The sequence below is a fragment of the Prionailurus viverrinus genome, chromosome D2 (genome assembly GCF_022837055.1).
Source record: "Prionailurus viverrinus isolate Anna chromosome D2, UM_Priviv_1.0, whole genome shotgun sequence".
In the NCBI taxonomy this organism is placed as follows: Eukaryota; Metazoa; Chordata; class Mammalia; order Carnivora; family Felidae; genus Prionailurus; species Prionailurus viverrinus.
The window spans coordinates 70,710,369-70,730,365 of NC_062571.1; the positions used below are offsets into that span (position 1 = coordinate 70,710,369).

The window sequence follows — 19,997 nt, forward strand, 5'->3', positions numbered from 1 at the left end:
AGTGAGGGCAGCGATGTTGCCTTACCACTCACCGGAGGGTCGCTGGCATCCTGAACGTGCCTGGCCTATTCTAGGGGCCTGGGAATGCCTCTTTGATTGACCTGGGGCTTGGGAGACAGATGCGGTGGCCACCATGCCGATGGAGAGCCGGCCGAGAACTTGGTGAGGCACCATCGGGGGAGCGCAGAACCACCTCCCCGGCCCTCACCGCCTTCCCCGGTGTGGATCCAGCCTCTGCCTAGTGCTGTGTGCTTCTCTTTCCTGCCTGGAAATGCAAGCATCCTGCACAGCCCAGTGCCCCCTCCCCTCCCCCTCCCCCATCACCTACCCTCCATGGCCGGAAGACCCAGTTGCCTCTGCCTGGTAGGAGTATGCTTTGCCGAGACCGTGCAAATACCAAGTTCCTAGTGGCAGTGAGGCAAGTGGATGTAGAGGTGGGGTGCATCCCTGGAAGAATAATAATCATGTGTTTTTTTATGTTTCATATTATATATTATAGTCGAAGTGCTTTTCAGAGACCTCACTATTCTCTTTATTTTATAGATGTATTAACTAGGGCTGGTTTTGGGAGATGGGAGGGGGATGGGGGGGTAGAGGGAGGGCAACTGATGTCGAATGAATCCCAAAGCTCCGCCAGAAGCTGCCAAGTAGTTAGATACTGTTTCAGTGGAATTCTTGCATCCACTGAAGGTGCGGTGAGGTGCGGTGAAGGGGAATTGTTTTATAATAGCCAGAGGTCAGGGAGCAGAAATCTCTGCCCACTGTCACCCAGCAAGTGGGGCGAGGGCTGGGAATTTTCACCCAGGTCACCTGACTCTCAGGCTCTGTGATCTGTATCTTCTGCCTAGTACCCAGCATAATGCCCGGCAAAGCGCCGCATCAATAAATATTTGTTGAAGGTTAAACGAGGCTTAAAGAGACCATTCGTGCTTGGCACAGGGGCACAGAGAGACAGACATGTTTCCTGGCCTCATAACCTTCACTTCCAAATCCTGTGACCTCTGGGCTGCTTGCCTGAGCTCTCCCAGCTCAGTTTCCTGAGACGTCATCTGAAAAATGGGTAAAGGACTTAACAGAGGGCATTTCCTGTAGGAAGATCTCACGTGTTACCTGGTTTCTACTACTCACTATTATCCTTTTTAACTCTCCAACCACACAGCTTCCCTTTTTATTTCCGCCTCCTGGAATCTAAGTTTCTGATGACAGACTGTAGCGTTGAACACTGACAGAAGCATCCCCGGTCGCCAGCGTGGCGAACACGAACTTCATCGTAGGGACGACAGTGGTCCTAAGAGCTGGCATTTCTTGCACACTGACCCTATGCTAGAGGCTGTTCTAAGCCTCTGCCTGCGGTCATGATTCGGAAACAACTCTGATGGAAGAAGTGGTGTTCGTTTCCATTTCACAGAAGAAGAAACTGAAGCTCAGGGAAGTTAATAACCTGCCCGGGGGTGGTCTGGGGTTCAGACACCAGATTTGGTCTGACTTCCTACTCTTTAAACCATAGTTGAAGCTTAACTCTCCGTATGTGTTTGTTCTGGGCATCTCCATACCTCGTTTACAGCTGGCGCTTTTGCCTTCCTCATTCTCAGAGCACGTGGTCAGTGCAGGAGGAAATCCACACTGATCCTGGGTAGAACCACGGGGTGGAGATGGTCCCCAAACATACTGCCAAATGGCTGACCCTTGGTGTTCTGCCTGACAGTGGTAAACCAGGGGCACCAGGGAGTTCTCTGAATTTCCTTTTCCCAACTGTCTCCCCCTTCTTGAGGCAATGTTTTTAACAGGCGAGGTTTTAAAATCTTAAAGAAAGAAGAAATCAAGACACAGCCTGGGAGAAGAATGACAGTGTCTTTTTGAGATTTTTTTTTTTTCTTTTTCCTTTTTCCCTTTTCCTTTGTGCACTTGTAAAACCTCTTTGGGATGATGATCTCGTGTAGTTTTTTGGTAGCCTTTAAGCAGCTGCTGCTATGTTTAGCCCAACGCATCGCAACCCCACGATTTGTGTGCCAGCTTGTGCCCTGTGTGTCGGCTTTTTGCAGAGCGTTCGGGGCAAGAATTGGAATTCTGGGGTTGCAGACCTTTAAGAAATGTTTTTAAGTTCGAGGGCCAGTTGGAGGGGAGAGGTGCAGTGGCTTGGAACAGCAGGCCTGCATCTAAGCCTTGGCATACCTAAGGGGAGACCAGACATACGAGGGAGACCAGCTGTAGTTACAGAAAAATCCCACTTCACCAGAAGGCTAGGGGTGAGTGAATTGAAGGGAGGGGTGAGGAAATGCAAGCCTGGTTAATTAGGAATGTTTGTGGTCGCTTTGCTTTACTTCAGGCTAAGTGTTTATTTCTCTTTCGGCATTGGATAATACGCCTACCTGGGATTTCCTTTTTCTTGGGTGATTTAGAATCGTGCGGTATCTCAAGGAGTTTTATTCTGACGATGCTGATTATATTAATAGCAATGTAATAGCCAGCTAATCACGTAATAGCTAGCATTTACCAGGCACTTGCCATATGCCAGGCATGGTGCCAAGCATTGGATCCTTGGGAGAACTCTGAGAGGTGGGTGTTAGTGTGTATTCCCATTTTACAGAAGAGAAAGCGCCAGTGCTCAGAGAGGTGGTACTGTTTGCCTGAGCTCACCCTGCTTTTAAAGTGGTCAGCTCTGATAGTCTCTCTTCAAGGACCCAATTCTTTTGGCACGTATTGAGCGCTCAGTAAATATTTTGGTGAATGAATGGAATTTTGGAGCTGGGGTTTGAACCTGGGTCTGAGCTGCCTCGAGATGGGATCTAGAAACTTGGTCTGAATGCATGCAGCCCCCACGACTCCTCCTTTGCTGCTTTGGGCCCTCACAGTAGTAGATAGAATTAACCCAGCGGGGACTCAGTGGTCCAGAGGAAAAGGAGAAAGGGGACCTTGTGGAGGCAAGAGCGGGGCTTCTGGGGTATTTCCTGGGCACAGGGACATGAAAGGCGCAGCGTGAACGATTTGCTGAATTAGCATTTTTCCTCTCTGATCACGGCAGCACGTGATTTGCTTTGTGCCCCTGTATTTGCAGAGTGAGAGGCCGAACTCTGGAAGGCCCTTTGGTTGGGATGACTGTGTGCTCACCTGTACTTGGCGGGGACTGAGTGGGACTTCATGCAGATGGCTTCCTTCATTCAGGTGTTTGGGAAAACCTCATGCAGCTGGAGTTGAATTCTCTTTGCCAGGACACAAGAGAGGAAGGAGGGATATATTTAAAATAGCTGAATGCACAATTCCTTACCTTCCCATTGACGTGTGGATGGTCATGGCGGGTTGTGTCAGCTGGTCTGTTCATCAGACACCCAACTTGGGCAGTCTGTTAACTTAGGGCATTTACATACTTCGTGCGTTTGCTTACTTCTCTTCCCTTTCTACTCCCTGCGGTGAGATGGCTTGGTCCGTGACCATGAACCGCATCAGCCTTCTAGCTCCTACATCAAACCAGGTCTGGTTGGTGGTGCAGACACTACTAATGACTCCTGTATATCCTGAGAGGGAGGTACCACTATCATCCCTAGGTTATTATCCTCACTTCGCAGTCAGGGGCAGGGCTGGATGCCTAGAGAGGTGAAGCCATTTGTCCAGTGCCCCAGAAGCATGAAGCCACGGGTCCTGGACTTGAACCTAGGCATTCCAGGTCCTATGCCTGTGCTCTTAACCATTCTGCTGTACCACCCCGGTCTGAATTAGTGAGGTTTTAGCTTTATTTTTAACTAAGCCGTTTCTTCTAGAACCTTCTGTCTTCCAATTCCATGATGGGTAGATAACATGGTGACCTTTGTCCACAGGGGAGCACAGGAGCAGGATAGATATGTAGAGAGAGAGGTTAACTTAGTTTTCCCCCTCGACTACCTAGCCCTTCCCTGGGATCGAGTACTCTTTGACCTGAATCTTTCTGCCTGCTTGAAGTTCAGCCTACCTTCCGCATCTTTCTGCTGCTGTCAGAAGACGGAGACCTGAAATTCTGTCTCCCGGGTGCCTGGGAGTTCTAGGAGTGCAGATGTCCAGGTTCTGTGGTCAGGGCTGGTCGCGATTACAAATAAACCAAAGCCTGGGAAACTTCCTTGCTATTAATAGTGCAGACCTTCGGGGGGAGGGGATAACCAAACTTGATGCTGTTGGAATTGATTTTCCCGTCCAGATGACATAGTAATGAGCTAAGCGGTTAGCTTCAGATCGGTACCGCCCTTTTCCAAGCCAGGTTCTTTAAAGACTAAAACCACAGAAGCAGAGAACAAGTTTGTTTGGGGAGGCCCGGTGGCCCCGGCGAGAGAGGGGAGGATGGCCCCGGGGGCGCGCACATGGGAAAATTAAGGCTTTGCTCACTTCAGAATGAGTTGTAGCGTCTAATTCAGTTTCTTCCACTGCTGTCCCCTCCACACCTTCCCCTTGTTTAAAACAGGACTTTGATTTTGGTGTCTGGATTGTTGGTGGTATTTCTGTCTCCTCGGTGCCTTTGGGTTATTTCAGAAAGTTTCTCTCCCGGCCCGGAACGCGTCAGCAAGCGTGCTGTCAGCCGCTCTCCACAGGGAGAAAAGTGTCGCGTAAAACAACCCTAAGATCCCTATCGCTTCACATCACCCACGTGGATTATAACATCCATTGTTCTGCCCTCTGCTTCTTGGCATATGCTGGTCACTGTATGTATACAATTAAAAACACAAAGCGGCCCTGTCTGTCTGAAGGGTCTGGAATATCCTGGGGTTTCAGAGGAGACTTTGGAAGTGGGCAGAACCGTGTTTCCTTGCCCAAGTGAGATTATTGTGCTCGAAATATCTCCTGGTAGTTTATTAAAGGAAACCGCAGGATGGGGTCAGAGGTAGTCTCTCCTGCCGGCAGTCTCCTATCTTGCCTCTTCTTTCTAGATCTTTCTCCCCATTCAGCCTGCCCCCAAATGGCATGCTGCCCTCGGGGGGGGGGGGGGTGGTGGGATGGGAGGTGGGGGGGCAGGCCTGCTTCTCTGCCCCCGTGTGCTTTGGGAGCGTCACAGCTTCACCACGGCGCGTCCGCACTCGTCCCTCTGGGGCGTTAGGAAGGAATTTGGGGTGTGGAGCTCCGTGAGTGACTAGGATTAGGCCCGTCGAGTCTGCAGTCAGACGAGAAGTGTGTGGGCAAAGAGAACTATTGTGTGAGACTCCTCCGGACAGAAAGGCCGCCTTCATCTTTTACTGTGCCTAATGGACAATTGAGACATTCAGCTTATGTCTGAAAGGAAAGTGGGCCGGAATGGTCTAGCAGACCTCCCAGACGAAGGCTTGTAGGAGAAGCAAATACAGACAAGGATTACCAACAGGGGAAACAACTGGGGCAGAGTCCTGGGAGAGAATGTTTATTTCCTTGCTCTCTAGGAGGGATTTGGAAAGAGCCGTAATCCTGGGTTAGGAGTAATTTGTTACAGCAAGATGATACTTGAGTGGCAGGCCACTTCTGGCTGAGGCAGCAAGACTTGTGTGCAGGGGGGTCGGGGGCCTCCAGAAGGTCAGCCTCACTAAATCTTCGCCCTGGCTCAGGGGTTTGGGTCCTCCCCCAGCAAAATTAACCAGAGGCGCTGCCTGACCTTTTGGCTTCCTGAGGTTAGCATTACGAAGCATCTCCGCATGCCTGTCACAGCTAGCCTCGGACAATAAAAAGTTGGACAGGGAGGCCTTGCTGGAGCCACCGAGCATCGTTCGAGATGTGACAAGGGGAAACACAAATAAGAGGGAGATCCGGCGCGGTTCACAATTTCAGTGGGAATTTGAGGACACGAGCCGAGGTGTGTCTTGCGTTTTGTTCCTAAGTGGACTGACTAAAGCACATGAATTGTGCTTCAGTTTTTGCCTGTTGACTGCCGAGACTCGCGTTGTCCTTTGTCGTTGTGGAAGAGGGGGGAGAAATACGACGGAATGGGAAGCAGAACCGAATCAGAAAGATCTCGGGTCTTGAGCGCTTCTGGCTGTGGAGAAAGGAAGGAATGTTTTAAAGTTCCTGATTCTGTGTCTGCTGCAGTCGTGCTGATTCATGTATTTAAAATAACTCTTCAGGTCCCCAGGACCCTGTTACTCTCTGGCTTTGTCTTTCTCAGAGGTCACCTGATGGCTCTTTCTCTAACAATTTACGCGGTAGCTAACAAGGTAACATGTTACCCAACTGTTTTTGGCTTGTCACTCCGGGGTGCCCGTTGGAGGAAGAAATAACGCATCTTAACTGTCCTGTCATTTACTCAGTGTTATCCTCTGGGGTTGAAAATACGGTGAGGACGCCAGTCAGAGTGGCCAAAATGAACAAATCAAGAGACTATAGATGCTGGAGAGGATGTGGAGAAACGGGAACCCTCTTGCACTGTTGGTGGAAATGCAAACTGGTGCAGCCACTCTGGAAAACAGTGTGGAGGTTCCTCAAAAAATTAAAAATAGACCTACCCTATGACCCAGCTGTAGCACTGCTAGGAATTTACCCAAGGGATACAGGAGTGCTGATGTATAGGGGTACATGTACCCCAATGTTTATAGCGGCACTCTCAACAATAGCCAAATGATGGAAAGAGCCCAAATGTCCATCAACTGATGAATGGATAAAGAAGCTGTGGTTTATATAGACAATGGAGTACTACATGGCAATGAGAAAGAATGAAATATGGCCTTTTGTAGCAATGTAGATGGAACTGGAGAATGTCATGCTAAGTGAAATAAGCCATACAGACAAAAACAGATACCATATGTTTTCACTCTTATGTGGATCCTGAGAAACTTAACAGAAGACCATGGGGGAGGGGAAGGGAAAAAAAAAAAAGGTTAGAGTGGGAGAGAGAGCCAAAGCATAAGAGACTCTTAAAAACTGGGAACAAACTGAGGGTTGATGGGGGGTGGGAGGGAGAGGAGGGCGGGTGATGGGTATTGAGGAGGGCACCTGTTGGGATGAGCACTGGGTGTTGTATGGAAACCAATTTGACAATAAATTTCATATATTGAAAAAATAAAAAAATAAATACAAAAAAAAAAAAAAAGAAAGAAAATATGGTGAGGAAGTCATTTGGGAGGCTCTAGGCGAGTGGTTCCAAGCCCATGTTCTAGCTAGAGAAACTGAGGTGCAAAGCCATCCTGGCCTGCCTGAAGCCACAGGGTGATGGAGAATGGACGGACTACACAGGGTTCAGGTTTCTGACCTGTCGCGGTTCTGCTGACTCCAGCACTCCTCTCTGTTTGGTTTGCCTTCAAACAGTTCTCACGCTCTTCCTTCCTTTCCCGCCTCCCTGGTCTCTTCCTCAGCGCATTTATCCCAGGGCGGGCTGTGTTCTTCCCAGCTTTCAGGCAGAATCAGTGGTCCTCTGCCTTTGGAATGGTCCTTTTCCAAGATCCCACACCAGCCAGTCACATTTGGAGATGGCTTGTTTCCCGGGGAGCTTTGGAGGGTCTGATTTTTCCTTGAAGAATAGGTGTGTTCACCTGTTTCGCAGTTCATTCTTGAGGCGTTATGGCATCGTGGGTGGAGTCTTTGCGTACGTGACTGTGTGCTCTCCCCCGCCCCTGTGTCTTTGAAATGAATGCGATAACCATCAAGTGACTTGATGCATTTTTTTTTTGTAATCCATTTTAACAATGAGATATAATTCACATACCATTAAATCTACCCATTTAAAGTACACAGTTCGGTGGACTTTAGTGTATTCACAGTGGTACGCAAACATGAACCGCGTCTATTTCCAGAACATTTTCATCAGCCCCGAAGAAACTCCATGCCCACTAGCAATCACTCACTCCTTAGTGCCTCCTTCCTCCCAGTCCCTGGCAACCACTAATTTAATCTGTGTCTCTATGGATTTGCCTATTCTAGATGTTTCCTACAGGAGGAATCCTGTAATATGTGACCTTTCCTGTCGGCCTTCTTTAAGTTAGCGTAGTGCCGTTGCAAGTAATCGCTTGTTTTCATTGCCAAATAGTATTCCATCGTATGGTTCGACCACCACATACTTCTCCAGTCCTCGGCCGAGACTTGGTGTGCTCTTACCCACTGTGCCCCATATTTGGTGAGCCCCCAGTGATGCCCACGCTTGCCATCCCATGTCTTTTGGCGTCTTTTTCTGGCCTGCAGGTGCCCGTGTGCACTTTGAGTTGCTTGTAGGCAAGCAGGTGGTAACCAGCACATCGCAATCAACCGGACCGGACTGAGCCTTTTGAAAGGAGCAGTCATAAGAAAACGTGGTGACACGAAGTAGGCCGTCTTTGGCCTGTCTCTTCATGGTTCCTACAGTGGCATGTGAGCTTTCGTTATTTGTTAGTCACCCCCCGCCCCCGCCTCCCCCCAAGGAGGGGCTGTGGAGAAGGAGTTTATGCTGCCCTGTGTGGGGGCTGAAGATGGGCAACATGTTTGAGCAAGACAGGAAGACAAGGGTTTCTGCTTCCAGGTTCTTCCAGTGGCTTCATGTCCTCTGACCTCAGGGACATGGGCCCTCAAGGGACGTGGACGCTTGTGGCACGGTGGACATTGGCTTGGGACCCACAGCCCTCTTTGGGGGAACTCAATCTCGAGGCTGCCCGAAGACTCTGACGTGGCTTGCCCTGGGCTGCTTTTGGTCATGACCGAGCAGGACGGTCTCTGAGGCTGATTTCCCACTGGCTCCCAGGGTCGGTGCGGGGGCTGCACCACTTCTTTTGTCCCCTTGCAAATGTTTTGCCTTCCCTCCCCACTGCGCCTTCTACTCCGTCTGGTAGAAGGGATTGCGAGCCCTGGTTGGAAATCTACATTCCGGTTCAGAATCCCTCGTAACTGCATGGCTCAGTCACCTCATTTCTCTCTGCTTTTCTTCACTTTTAAAATGGGCTTGGGCGGGCGCGCCTGGGTGGCTCCGTGGGTTAAGGGTCTGACTCTTGATCTCAGCTCAGGTTATAATCTCGTGGTTCGTGAGTTTGAGCCCCTCGTAGGGCTCTGTTCTGACAGCACAGAGCCTACTTGGAACTCTCTCTCCCCCTACCCTCTCTCTGCCCCTACTCCACTTGTGTTCTCTCTCTCTCAAAATAGAAATAAACTTAAAAAAAAATTCAAAGCGGGTTTGGAGGGATCCGCTTTGACCACCTAAAGAGATGTAGTGACCATCAATGTAGGAGTTTAAAAAAAGAGCTTTTGAGAAAGTGTGGTGGAATCTGTAAATATACACGTGCTCTTTATTGGTACTGCCCTAGTGCTGATAGTTTATGCTAATTATTGGTCATCAGGGTCACATGACGAGTTGGGGGAAAAAACTTTGGGGCCCACTCCCAGATAGTTGCATTTAGCAGGTCCAGAGTGGGTCAGGGGAGAAGTCTTGCTAGACAAACCAGCAAGGTTTGGAAGCAGTAGGACCACGTCACCATCATGAATTAAATCTTTCTTTGTAATATTGCTCCTTCCTTGTGTTAGTCCCAGTACCATTGACCCGCTTATTGTCCCATTGACTGGGTCTTAGATGACTCTTCTAGGCCTTGGAATATCTAGTCCACGCTGGACACAGAACACGCAAATGCTGCAGGAACACGTGAGTCAGAGGCGAATGGGACTTTTGAGAGAATTTTCCTCAGTTTCCTGCTACAGAGTTAGGCCCAGAGTGGGGAAGAGGTCGCCCGCCCAGTGAAGAACTAAAGTGATGGCCAAGACAGTGGCGGAAGTGGGCCTCGAAAGTGGATTTCTGGACTCTTTCTCAGTCTCGTGCTATCCCAGGAACACATAGCCTTGATTTTAAGAGTGACTTTTGCAGGATGATGGAAGGAAGTCCCAGGCCGCAGCCCCGCGGAGGGGAGGGGTGTGCATCTGGGTTTTGAAAGGAAGGGCTCAGCGCAGTTCCACCCAGCTGTGCTTCCATGAGCCGCTAGAGCATAGCCTCCCTGCAAAACCACCGACCTAGCAATTGCAAAAATATCTCAGGGATGGGAGTGTTGAATAGCTAGGGAGGTAAAGAATACAGGAAATGCCAAGTTGCGGTTTGGGGATTTTTTTGGTTTGTTTGTTATTTGCTTGTTTTGCTCAGTTTCCCCCTTACTACCAGTGGCCTCAGTAGCTCTGGTAGAAATGATTTTCTAGTAGCCTTGGAGGAAAATAATGTAACGTTTGCCCAGCGACCTGGGGGGGGGAGAAGAGAGCTGATAGGTGCCGGAGAGGAGGGTTCATTCCTTTGAGGACCCTGTGTGACGTTCCCCTGAGATACTGATGCCTAGCCGTTGATAAGAAAACCGAAGAAGGTGGAGGGGAGTTCTCAGGCGAGTCGGGATGAAACAGAAACACGGTGGTCCGGAGCCTTGCGCACCAGAACGCCAGCTGACCCAGGGAGCCCAGGTAAGCTGGGTCAGCGTTCTAATGGCCTTAGTTTCCTCCTTGGTAAAAGGTTAGTTGTAACTTTCTGCTTGTTTATTATATAGGGTTGTTTTGAATGTGGCTTTGAACTCTAAAGTGCTCCCTAAATGTGAAGCAATACTGTTAGGACCCTTTAGATTGTTATGATTGGGAAGAAAAACAGGTGAACTGCAAGGATTTCATTGAAAAATCCTGTAGCAACCAACTCATGGAGGTAGAGGGCAGAGCTATTGAATTATTGTTTTACATGGGTGCCTTGATATCCTTCCTCTCCCTTAGATTTCTTTTATGTTGGGAAATGGGATAGGGACTTTAGAGAAACATTTCTAAGTTCTTACAATGGTTGGTGTCATTAGGAAAAAAAAAAAAGTAAGAACTAAAGTCAATCTTAGCATCTTCTTTCATTTTCTTCTGTGGCTTTTTTCCTTCTCCAAGTTCAGAATGTACCCAGCCTTCTGAGGTCTTTGGTTTTCTTTCCCTTGGTAACTATAGTATATGCTCACTTATGCTATATCCCGACTAGGCACAATCACACATTCCTGAATTTTCTTTTTCTTTTTCTTTCAAAAAAATTTTTTTTAAAAATGTTTCTTTATTTCTGAGACGGAGAGAGACAAAGCATGAGTGGGGGATGGGCAGAGAGAGAGAGGGAGACACAGAATCGGAAGCAGGCTTCAGGCTCTGGGCTGTCCGTACAGAGCCTGATGCAGGGCTTGAACTCACAAACTGTGAGATCATGACCTAAGCCGAAGTCGGACGCTCAACCGACTGAGCCACCCAGGCGCCCCTGAATTTTCTTTTTCTCTGCGGTTACACCTTATAGGCAAATAATGCCTCTTTAAATAGAGCCTCTCTCTTAGGCTCTTGGGTGGATTTTTCAAAAGAAGCAATTCTTGGGCTGTGTTTTAGCCTAGAACAAAGCAGCTTAATCTCCGGCACATTCTGCATCTGCAGGAAAGTTGGTCAAACCAATTTTGTAATGGTGGCCCTGAGGAGCCTGTGGGATTCTGACGACTTCTGATACAATTTCACTGTTAGTTATATGCGGTCAGGGCTGGCTTTGGGAAACTTGTTGGTACCTGTATGATTCAGAGGGCAGGACAGAATATTAATCACGGCTTCTTATAATTTAACTATTCTAGATAAATTGGGTTTCCCTGACCCGCAGGGCAAAGTTAATTATTTATAGAAGATGGGCTGAATTTCCCATCTTCCAGTTCTGAGAAATGAGGTAGCTTCCGAAAGAGACAGGCAAACCTGATCTTTCACAGGCCTGTGTGTGAGCCTCGCAACGTGAGCTCCTGGAGAAATGCGCGTGCCCCATTGGCCGCATACTTGCGCTTCCTGTCGTCTCTTGAAGTTTTTCCGTTGTCCTCCTACGATGAGTGACTCCTGGTGGCCTTTGGTTTTGTAAAGTTGCATGGCGTGAACATTACGATCGTGGTGTCACCCCTTCCAGCTTGCAGGTGTGGGTAGAGTCCCCAGGGCCCACAATGAGGCCGCACGGGGAGGGTGGGGGGGAGGGTCACCTCGCAGAGGAGGAAGGATTCGTGGGTTTGGATGTGATAGACCGTGGCTTGTGGTCTCTCGGTTTGGGTGTTCGGACAAAATGGCGACTTTCTGTTATTTTATAAGAAGCACAACACTTGTGACTTTCTGGTGCTCAGGTGTTAGCGAGACTAAGCAGTCATGATCTGTCATGAGGGTGGTTTCCAACTACTTTGAATTCTCTTACAATGGATTTTCCTAGGAAGAAGCACCCCTGCTGAGAAATAGCTTGGGTTGAAAAGGCCCGTGTCTTGTTTTTGTACTCAGGTAACGGATACCGATCTACCAGGAAGGGGAGGGGAGCGCAAGGCCTTCACAGTTTTTAAGATCAATCCTTTTCGGCGTGACGGGCTTTCTGTGGGACCTAGTCTTCCAGAGGAGACCGGTTTCCTCTCCATTTAGCAGGCTCTTCAGGCCCCGTGGTGGCCCCTGCCTCCCCATCTTGCCTGAGCCCGGGGCCGATGCCATCTGTTGGTGGGCACCACTGGCCCAGTATGGGCGTCATTCCAGCGTCGTGATGCGTGAAGGTTGCCCACACTGAGAAGCTCTGGAGAGAGCAGCTCCTGAACGTAGAAGGGTGATGCCCAAAGCACACGGGGCACGTCACCCGTGCCCTGCGGGATTTCTGCCGGGCGCTCTTTCGCGGTGATTCCATGGCGTGTGACACATTTGCCAGTGTTTCCTGGGAAGTGCGTGAGAATTTTGAACACGTGAACCTCTTCCAGTCAGAATTGCCCAGGGATTTTCAAACTCCCATTTTGGTAAGGAGGGATAGTTATTTCGGTGAGATTGTGGTCTAGTGGTTGGCCCTTGTGACTGGGAGTCATGGCTGGAGAGCTCACATTCTTTCCCGAGCTTTTACCCCAAAACTGGAGTCTGCCGGTGACGATTAAATCTAAAACGTCGCCTTGGGGCCACCAAGGAATCGTGTTCGACTGTCTGGATTTAAGGCCCACTGAAGGAATGTATCCCGTGTGACTTGGAATCACGTCTTTACGTACTCATTCCCTGAGCCAGGGGTGACAAACTGCGGCCCGGGGGCCGAAGCTGTCCTGCCACCTCTTTTTGTATGGCCCGTGAGCTAGAAATGGTTTTTCTATTATTTTTAAATGGTTGAAAAAAATTAAGAGAAGAAGAATATTTCCTGACACGGGAAAGTCCTATGGAATCCTTGTTTTAGTATCCTATAGATAAAGTTTTATTGGCACACAGCCACGACATGATCCGTGCAGGACTGTGGCCGCTTCGGTGACAACCACGCCTGAGCTGAGTAGAACCGAGATGGTATGGGTCGCAAAGCCTAAGTAAGGTATGTGCTGTAGCCCTTTACGGAAAAAGTCTGCCAACCCCGCCCCGTACAAGTAAAGGGACGGACGTCACTTGCCTGCCTGTCTGTGAGATGGAAGTGCGGCCAAGCAGCTTTGGTTTTTTTATCAGGGATGTGGAGCTTTGACATCAGCATCATTGGCCTTTGCATGGTTCCGTTTGTTTCGAAAGTCAGCTTTGTACCGTGACCTCAGCAGCCCTGAGATTCAGGTTCTCTGAGCAGCCCTCCTCACCATCCTTGCTACGTACGGAAGCTGTACTCAAAAGGATGGGGGTGCCTTTCTCGGGAGCAGGTTCCCTCAGGCCCACTTGTAGCTGGATCCTGCGGGGCCCTCTGATTCGGAAGATCCCTCCCCATTTGCCTTTCCTTGTCTGAGCTTATTTAGTTATCTTGAGAGAAAGTGTGAGTGGGGGAGGGGCAGAGAGGGAGGGAGAGAGAGAACTGTCAGCACAGAGCCTGTTGTGGGGCTCGAACCCGTGAACCGTGAGATCGTGACCTGAGCTGAAGTCAGACGCTTAACCGCCTGAGTCACCCAGGTGTCTCCCCTTGTCCTTTTTTTTGGATCACGGGCAGTGGGGGAGGACACGTTAGAGTTGCATACCTTATTCTTTTTTTGCTGACAATTTAACAGGCTTTTAAAATGTTTGATTCTGTTCAGACCATGGGTTTTGTATGTATTGCGAGACTTTGTCCACAGGTCCGAAGCTTAAACTTAAGCTCCCTGAAACACATCATAAAATAGGATTTGGGGAAAAACCCTAACAGGCCACGAGCAGAACATTAGTATTAAACCAAGGATGCAACACGTAAGTCAAGATGGCCTTATGCATTTATTATTATTATTATTATTTACAAAATGCAAGTTGAGCGGGACTCCATTTCAACAGCTTTCAATGAAGGAATTCCCACGGCCCCATTTGATTGCAGTTTGCTGAAAAGTTTAATGTTTTTGTAGGCAATTCATAATTTCCACGTTGAGCGGCCTGAAAGGAAGAGAGCCGGAGCCCCAGTGTTGTTTTTGTAGTGGGATGGTGGGAACTTTTTTTTCCTCTTCCCCAAAAGGATGTAAAACCGAAGTTGGGCCATGGGGAAAATGTGGCGTGGGGTTCCCGCCCTTTCGTAAATCCGAGATGCCTCGTCCTTCGGGTCTTTTCTCTAGGACCCAACAGAATAGAATTTCCTGCTGCTTAGTGTCTCCAGGAAGGAAAAGCTTTTCCTCTAGGCTATAGTCGTACCTAATTTCCTTTTTCTTCCCTTTACGTATTTATTTTCCTTATTAATCAGGACCAATTGTAGAAGATGAAGGAACCTGGGAAACCCATCACTTTTGGGGGAGGTTAATCACTTCCTTTAAAAAATCCTGACATAATACTTATTTCCCCGAAAGGAGCCTCGTCAGCCCGAATGCCAGTTATTTCCAATGGATGGGCACAGGTTTGCGGGGGCCCAGCCATTCTGTGGGATCAAGTTGCATTGGGATGGAGAGGTTGAAGCTGTCACTGTGGAGTCCTTGCAAGCCAGCGGGACTGGGGCTGTCTTCCTCCACCATCTGGATCTGGTTAGCTCTCTCTGGGCAGTGGGGCCGAGTCTCATTTCCTCCAACCAGTAATGTTATATAGGCAGTGATCCTGGGCTGCCCTAACATAATTGAAAATTATGTGTATTGTAGGCTTGGAGCGCTGAAATGTAGGCTCATAAAAATATGTGGTGCAGGTAGCCTGCGGAGATTGGATATGGCACACAATGAAGCTTTTATGTAAAATAAGAATTATAAGACTCCGCATTAATATTGCATTATGGGTATGACAGTTCTCTGGTGAGGTCCTCAGGGCAGGTCTGTCACCTTAAACAAAAGCCCAAATTTCCGAATTCTATGGAGCCGGTGTTTGCATGCGATCAAATCAGTTTTACAGATGGCCGAAGATGAAAACTTGTCTGTTGATCTGACCCTGCCCCCCGAGGGTAGCGTGAGGTGTAGGTGTGTGGCACTCAGCTTGGCATTTTTCCTCACAGGTTTTTATGAGACGAAAGATGAGTATTGGCAGGTTTCCATTTTGGTTGGCCTCAAGGAAATGATGCTATTGAGTGGTTTTGACCAATGAGGTCCATATATTTATGTGGCAAGTGAGAATGGGAAGAAGTCAGGGAGAGATGGGGTGGAATGGGTTCCCAGGGCCCATTGGCTTGGGTTACGGGAACATTTACTACAGTGGCTCTCGATTTGGGATGCTACTGCCCCCAAATAAGATATCTGGAAATGGTTTGATTATAAGGGTGACTGAGGTGGGGGTGGGAGTGGGTACCTGCTGGTATTTACGGTCTGGGGGTCCAGAATCCTTCAGTGCTGGGGCAGTCCCTCCCTCACCCCCACCCCAGATAGTTGACGGATGAAACACTGGAGGTCCGTAGAAGCGAAGGGATTTGATGCAAGGCCTTGTGGTGACTTACTAGAACTAGTAACCAGGTTTCCTCACCCGAGAGCCTTCTGGCTTACAGCTCTGAGGTTGTAGAAGTTCTCTAACCTCGTATAGATCTAAGTTGGGAAAATGTGTACTTGGAGCAGGTAGCTTGTGGGCCAGGCTCTCCCAGTTTTGGGTGTAACCGCTTTTGGTTTTAATCCGTTGTCCAGTTGTATCTTTAAGGAACCTATGGGAAGGCTTGTGTGTGACTTTCACTCTTCCTTTTCATATGGGATTTGAGCCAACCCTTCCTTCTTTCTGGACTGCCCTGTGCTGTTCTTTTTCTTTCTGTTGAAATCTTTCTGACTTCACAAGACCTACTCTGTACAGCCTTCCCCAGTGTCTTTTCTCAGAACTACTGTCTTCTTTTTTGGCACTCCCTAGGCTCCCTAGACTCCCGGAGTCTGTGCCGAGGTTCTACGACGTTCTATATGGACTTAATCTGTGTGTGAGCCAGTTCTCTCACGTGCGCATAAGCTCCCTGAGGGCAAATGTTCTTCCTATCTCCTTATCCTTCGCAAGAAGGCTATGTACAAAGCGAGCTTTAATCAGTATTCATTGAGTAAGATGTCCTGTGCAGTTTATATGAAAACTAGCCATTTATTTTGCTTTCGGGTCTCTGGAAAGCTCAAGATGGCCTCTTCAGTGCCCTCCAAGCATTAACTGGTGCATTTAACAATTGGCCTTCAGAGATACAGAGGCTGGTGATGTCCTCATGAGAATCTTAGCACTGTGGCTTCAGTTTTGTTCAGTTGTCTGAAGGTTTCCTGAGTGCAGCTACCCTGAAAGTGTAGTGCCTTGGAGTCGCTTATCCCATGTGTTAAGTATCTCTGTGACGGGGCAAGCCACCTCACCTCGGTTCAAGCCCTTCTTCGCAAAGCTGACGCGATCACTTGTGACAGAAGTAACTCCCTTTCTCTTCCTTGTGCCACGGATTTTCCACCTTTGGGGTTGGTGAGGGGAGCCATCTTCCTCTTGCTCGGGCAGCTTCTACGAAAGGACGCTTGCACAGATACAGCCGACTTGAAAGTGAAGGATGGTGGCATTTTAGAAATGAAGGTCACCGAAAGAGCAGATCTGGGATTGATGGGGTCCTCTGGCTTGAGACTTCCCTTTGCTTTCTTCCTTTGGGAGACCTCTCCCTGCTTTTCTCTCCCACATCCCTACCGTTTCCCTCTAAATGAGTTAGTACCAGTGAAATCGTGTTCTCTAGAGCCAGCCTGAAGTTCGAATGTTCAGAACCAAACTCTAGTTGCTCATAGTGTTGATGTCCTGTTGAAAGTACCTGTTGGACATGAACCCTAAGAAGAACCTCTTGATATGCACGATTTGATCTTTCTGTGGGTGGTGGTGTTCTTTGCATGCTTTTAAGTTTTTCGGTGTTGTTATTTGCCTGTTTTTACTCCTTTGAGTTTCTTGTCTGTGTATCAGGGACCCCAGGAGTTAGGTCTTGGGATAGCTGTTTTGTATGGCTTTTCCAAATTCATCCGCCACATTTGTTTTGTTTCCTCCCTCTAGTATCTCCAGATGAAATGGCCACTGCTTGATGTCCAGGCGGGGACCCTCCAGAGCAGACAAGCCCTCAAGGATGCCCGCTCTCCGTCACCGGCACACATTGTCGTAAGTGACCTTACAAAGGCGGTTCCTTCCTTTCTTGGGGGGGGGTGGGGGGGTGGGGCGCGGAGATGAAGAAAATACTCTTTTGTTGATAACAAGTCTTGTTTATCACTTTTTCTTTCTTTAAAATATATATATATATTTGGAATATTCTTGGATATGGTTTATATCTAGAAGGTATTTGTTTTCTGCTATTGGACCTTAGTGATTGTTACCTACTTGGAAAACTTCCATGTCTTCCCACCACCCCTTTCTCCTGGTGTTGGGTTAGTCTAGCCTTGTGGTCTCTAGCTAATGGGACCCTACCACCATGGTTTGGAGGAGACTGGAAATGGTGCCATAGCAGCTTACAAAAATACAATCTCCACATCCTTTCCTGAAAAACTCATTTAGCGGAGGTGAGTTGCAGAGGAGGGAATTAGAAAATGCAAAAGGGAAGCTTTGGATTTGACACTTTCCAGTCCCCCCCCACCCCCGTCCCCCGATTTATCTTAATTGTTGGACAGTAGTAACATTCTACGTTAATATCAGTAGAATTTTATCTGGGCTGATTGATTGTAAACGGAGAGTAGAAATGAATTTGGACGGGCTTAAGTTCAAATTAATCCATACCTCCATGGCTTTGAAAGCCTGTGGGTTTAACATAGGAAACATTTGTGTCTAGTAGTGAGAGACTATAACATAAAACGTGTGTCTACATATATTTTTAATGTACTTTCAGATTTTGTAGGCTCTGAAAGTGGAATTTATAAATTAACCTCTTGAGAAGATGGCCCAGCCTTCTTAGAATATTCTCTTCCATATATTTATATCATGAGCTGGACTTCATAGTTTTGAAATAATTAATGGAAGACACATTTTTTATAATGAATCTATGACAGGTAGAATTATGCAAAGCATGAAATAATTCATGTATTTTTTATTTGAGTACCACAAAATGCTACCCATTAATATATTTTGCCTCTCTGTTACTTGTAATTTCTAAAAATGGCAAAATGATTTTCTTAAGTAGAAAAACCTCAAGATGCATTGTGTCAAACTTCAGGCTAACTGTCTCCTTACTTTGTAGCTTGCTATAATAGAGTATATATTATTTAATGAATTATGCCTCTGTTATATGAATATTAAATACATATGTATGTGTGTGTATGTATTACAAAGTGATTTATTTCCGTTAAGCCACATCTTGAGTCATCGTTTGTGAAAATGTTCTACAAATTCTTATGTTATAAATGAGGCACATAGAAAAGGTTGACATTTTTCCAGAAGCTTTTCCCTTCCTCCCACCCCGCAGTAAAGTGGATGCTCATAATTACATACGCTCCTACAATGTCAAGGTTTCAGGGCTGGAAGTGACCTTAGATCATCTCGGCCCAACCTGCTCTCAGAAAAGGAAACAGGCCCAGAGATGCCCTAAGTGAATTGCCCAACGTCACACGCTGAGTTAGTGGCCGGAGCGAGGACTGGACCCGGTCCTCCGCTCCTTTTCCGGGGCCTGGTGGCCTGTTCTTTACTAAGGGAGAGTAACTTTCTGTGGCTGGTTCTCTGTTGCGGACGGTCAGGCGGGGTCATTATCAGGGACAGCCTCGTAGGTGTGAGGGCGTTGCCGGTGTGGGGCTCCGACTGATGCAGGTTTCTCCGAGGAGAGTGAAATGCTGCATAAACCACATTTTAACAATGTACAAAGATTTGCGATAGTTGCAGTGTCCTAGAGGGTAAGATGAGGAAGCCCAGTCCTTTGCACGCTTCCTGCCCCCCCCCCCCCCCCCCCCCGTTTCCCATTGTGCGTCCAGCCTTTGAAATGTATTTCTCTGCCTTTTTTTTTTTTTTTTAAAGCTATAGAGAAAGGACATTATCTTTAGAATCACTTGGAGGCTTTTTTTTTTTTTTTCTTTGCTCTCTGAGTGGAGAGAAGGTGCCATTCTTAGAAGTGGTTCAGGGTGGACACAGCCCCTCGCGGGTGTGGATGGAGGTCGTGGGCCCACACTGGTGAGCATCGCCTGAGTGTGAATGGGGGCTGATCCGTTTAGAGAGAGCTGCCCCTGCTGCCTCCCCAGCCGTCCCACGTGGACAGTGTCACAAGGTAGACCCTAAGCGCTAATTTTCATCTTTCGAAATGGACAGGCTGAGGAGAGGCAAAGACGTTTTGTCCAGAGCCAGTGTGGGTTTTGGCGAGGGGAACGCGGCGGGACTTGGGTCCCTCTATCCCCTGCTGTCTTAGGAGGTGTGTTTTCCGCGGCCACCGCTTTGGGCCCCCACCACGCTTCGCATGGAGCCCCTTGCCCCAAGGAGCCACGGCTGGCGACTGCAACTTCTGTGCTTTCTGCTCTGCTCCTGGGGACCCTGGGGAGTGGCCGGGGGCGGGGGGTGGGTGGCGCAGGGGTTCTGGGCTGTGAAAGCAGGGTGGGCTCTGGCAGCGGGACAGAGGAGAGAAAGGACTTAAGCTGGGATAAAAGGAAACCAAATTTGTGAAATACTTAATGCTGTGGCAACTGAATGGTGTCTGTGGTTATATGAATTAGCACTGTAATTGTGCATTTCTGAAATCCTCACCTGAGACGAAGGGGTAATGGGGAGGGGGGGGGTGCTGGAGTGGGAGGGGTTGATGGAGGGAGCCGGGCAGGTAGAGGAGGGCTGTGGTTGTTGGCCTCTTCATCCGCCCCGTGGTCTCATGCAGCTTTTGGGATAGAGGAATCCTGCACCTTGGGACCAGAAATGAA

The 19,997-nt window shown here is 48.4% G+C and overlaps 1 protein-coding gene across 28 annotated transcripts in view; it reads left to right on the forward strand.

The window, feature by feature from the left end:
- The window catches only part of TCF7L2 (transcription factor 7 like 2), a 202,952-nt gene that overhangs the window by 61,161 nt on the left and 121,794 nt on the right, over positions 1-19,997 (forward strand). For all 28 annotated transcript variants that reach the window (XM_047824753.1, XM_047824759.1, XM_047824758.1 and 25 more), the window contains one exon: positions 17,179-17,280. In XM_047824753.1, the coding sequence (XP_047680709.1) occupies positions 17,179-17,280 (102 nt within the window). The remainder of the gene's footprint in view (positions 1-17,178; positions 17,281-19,997) is intronic.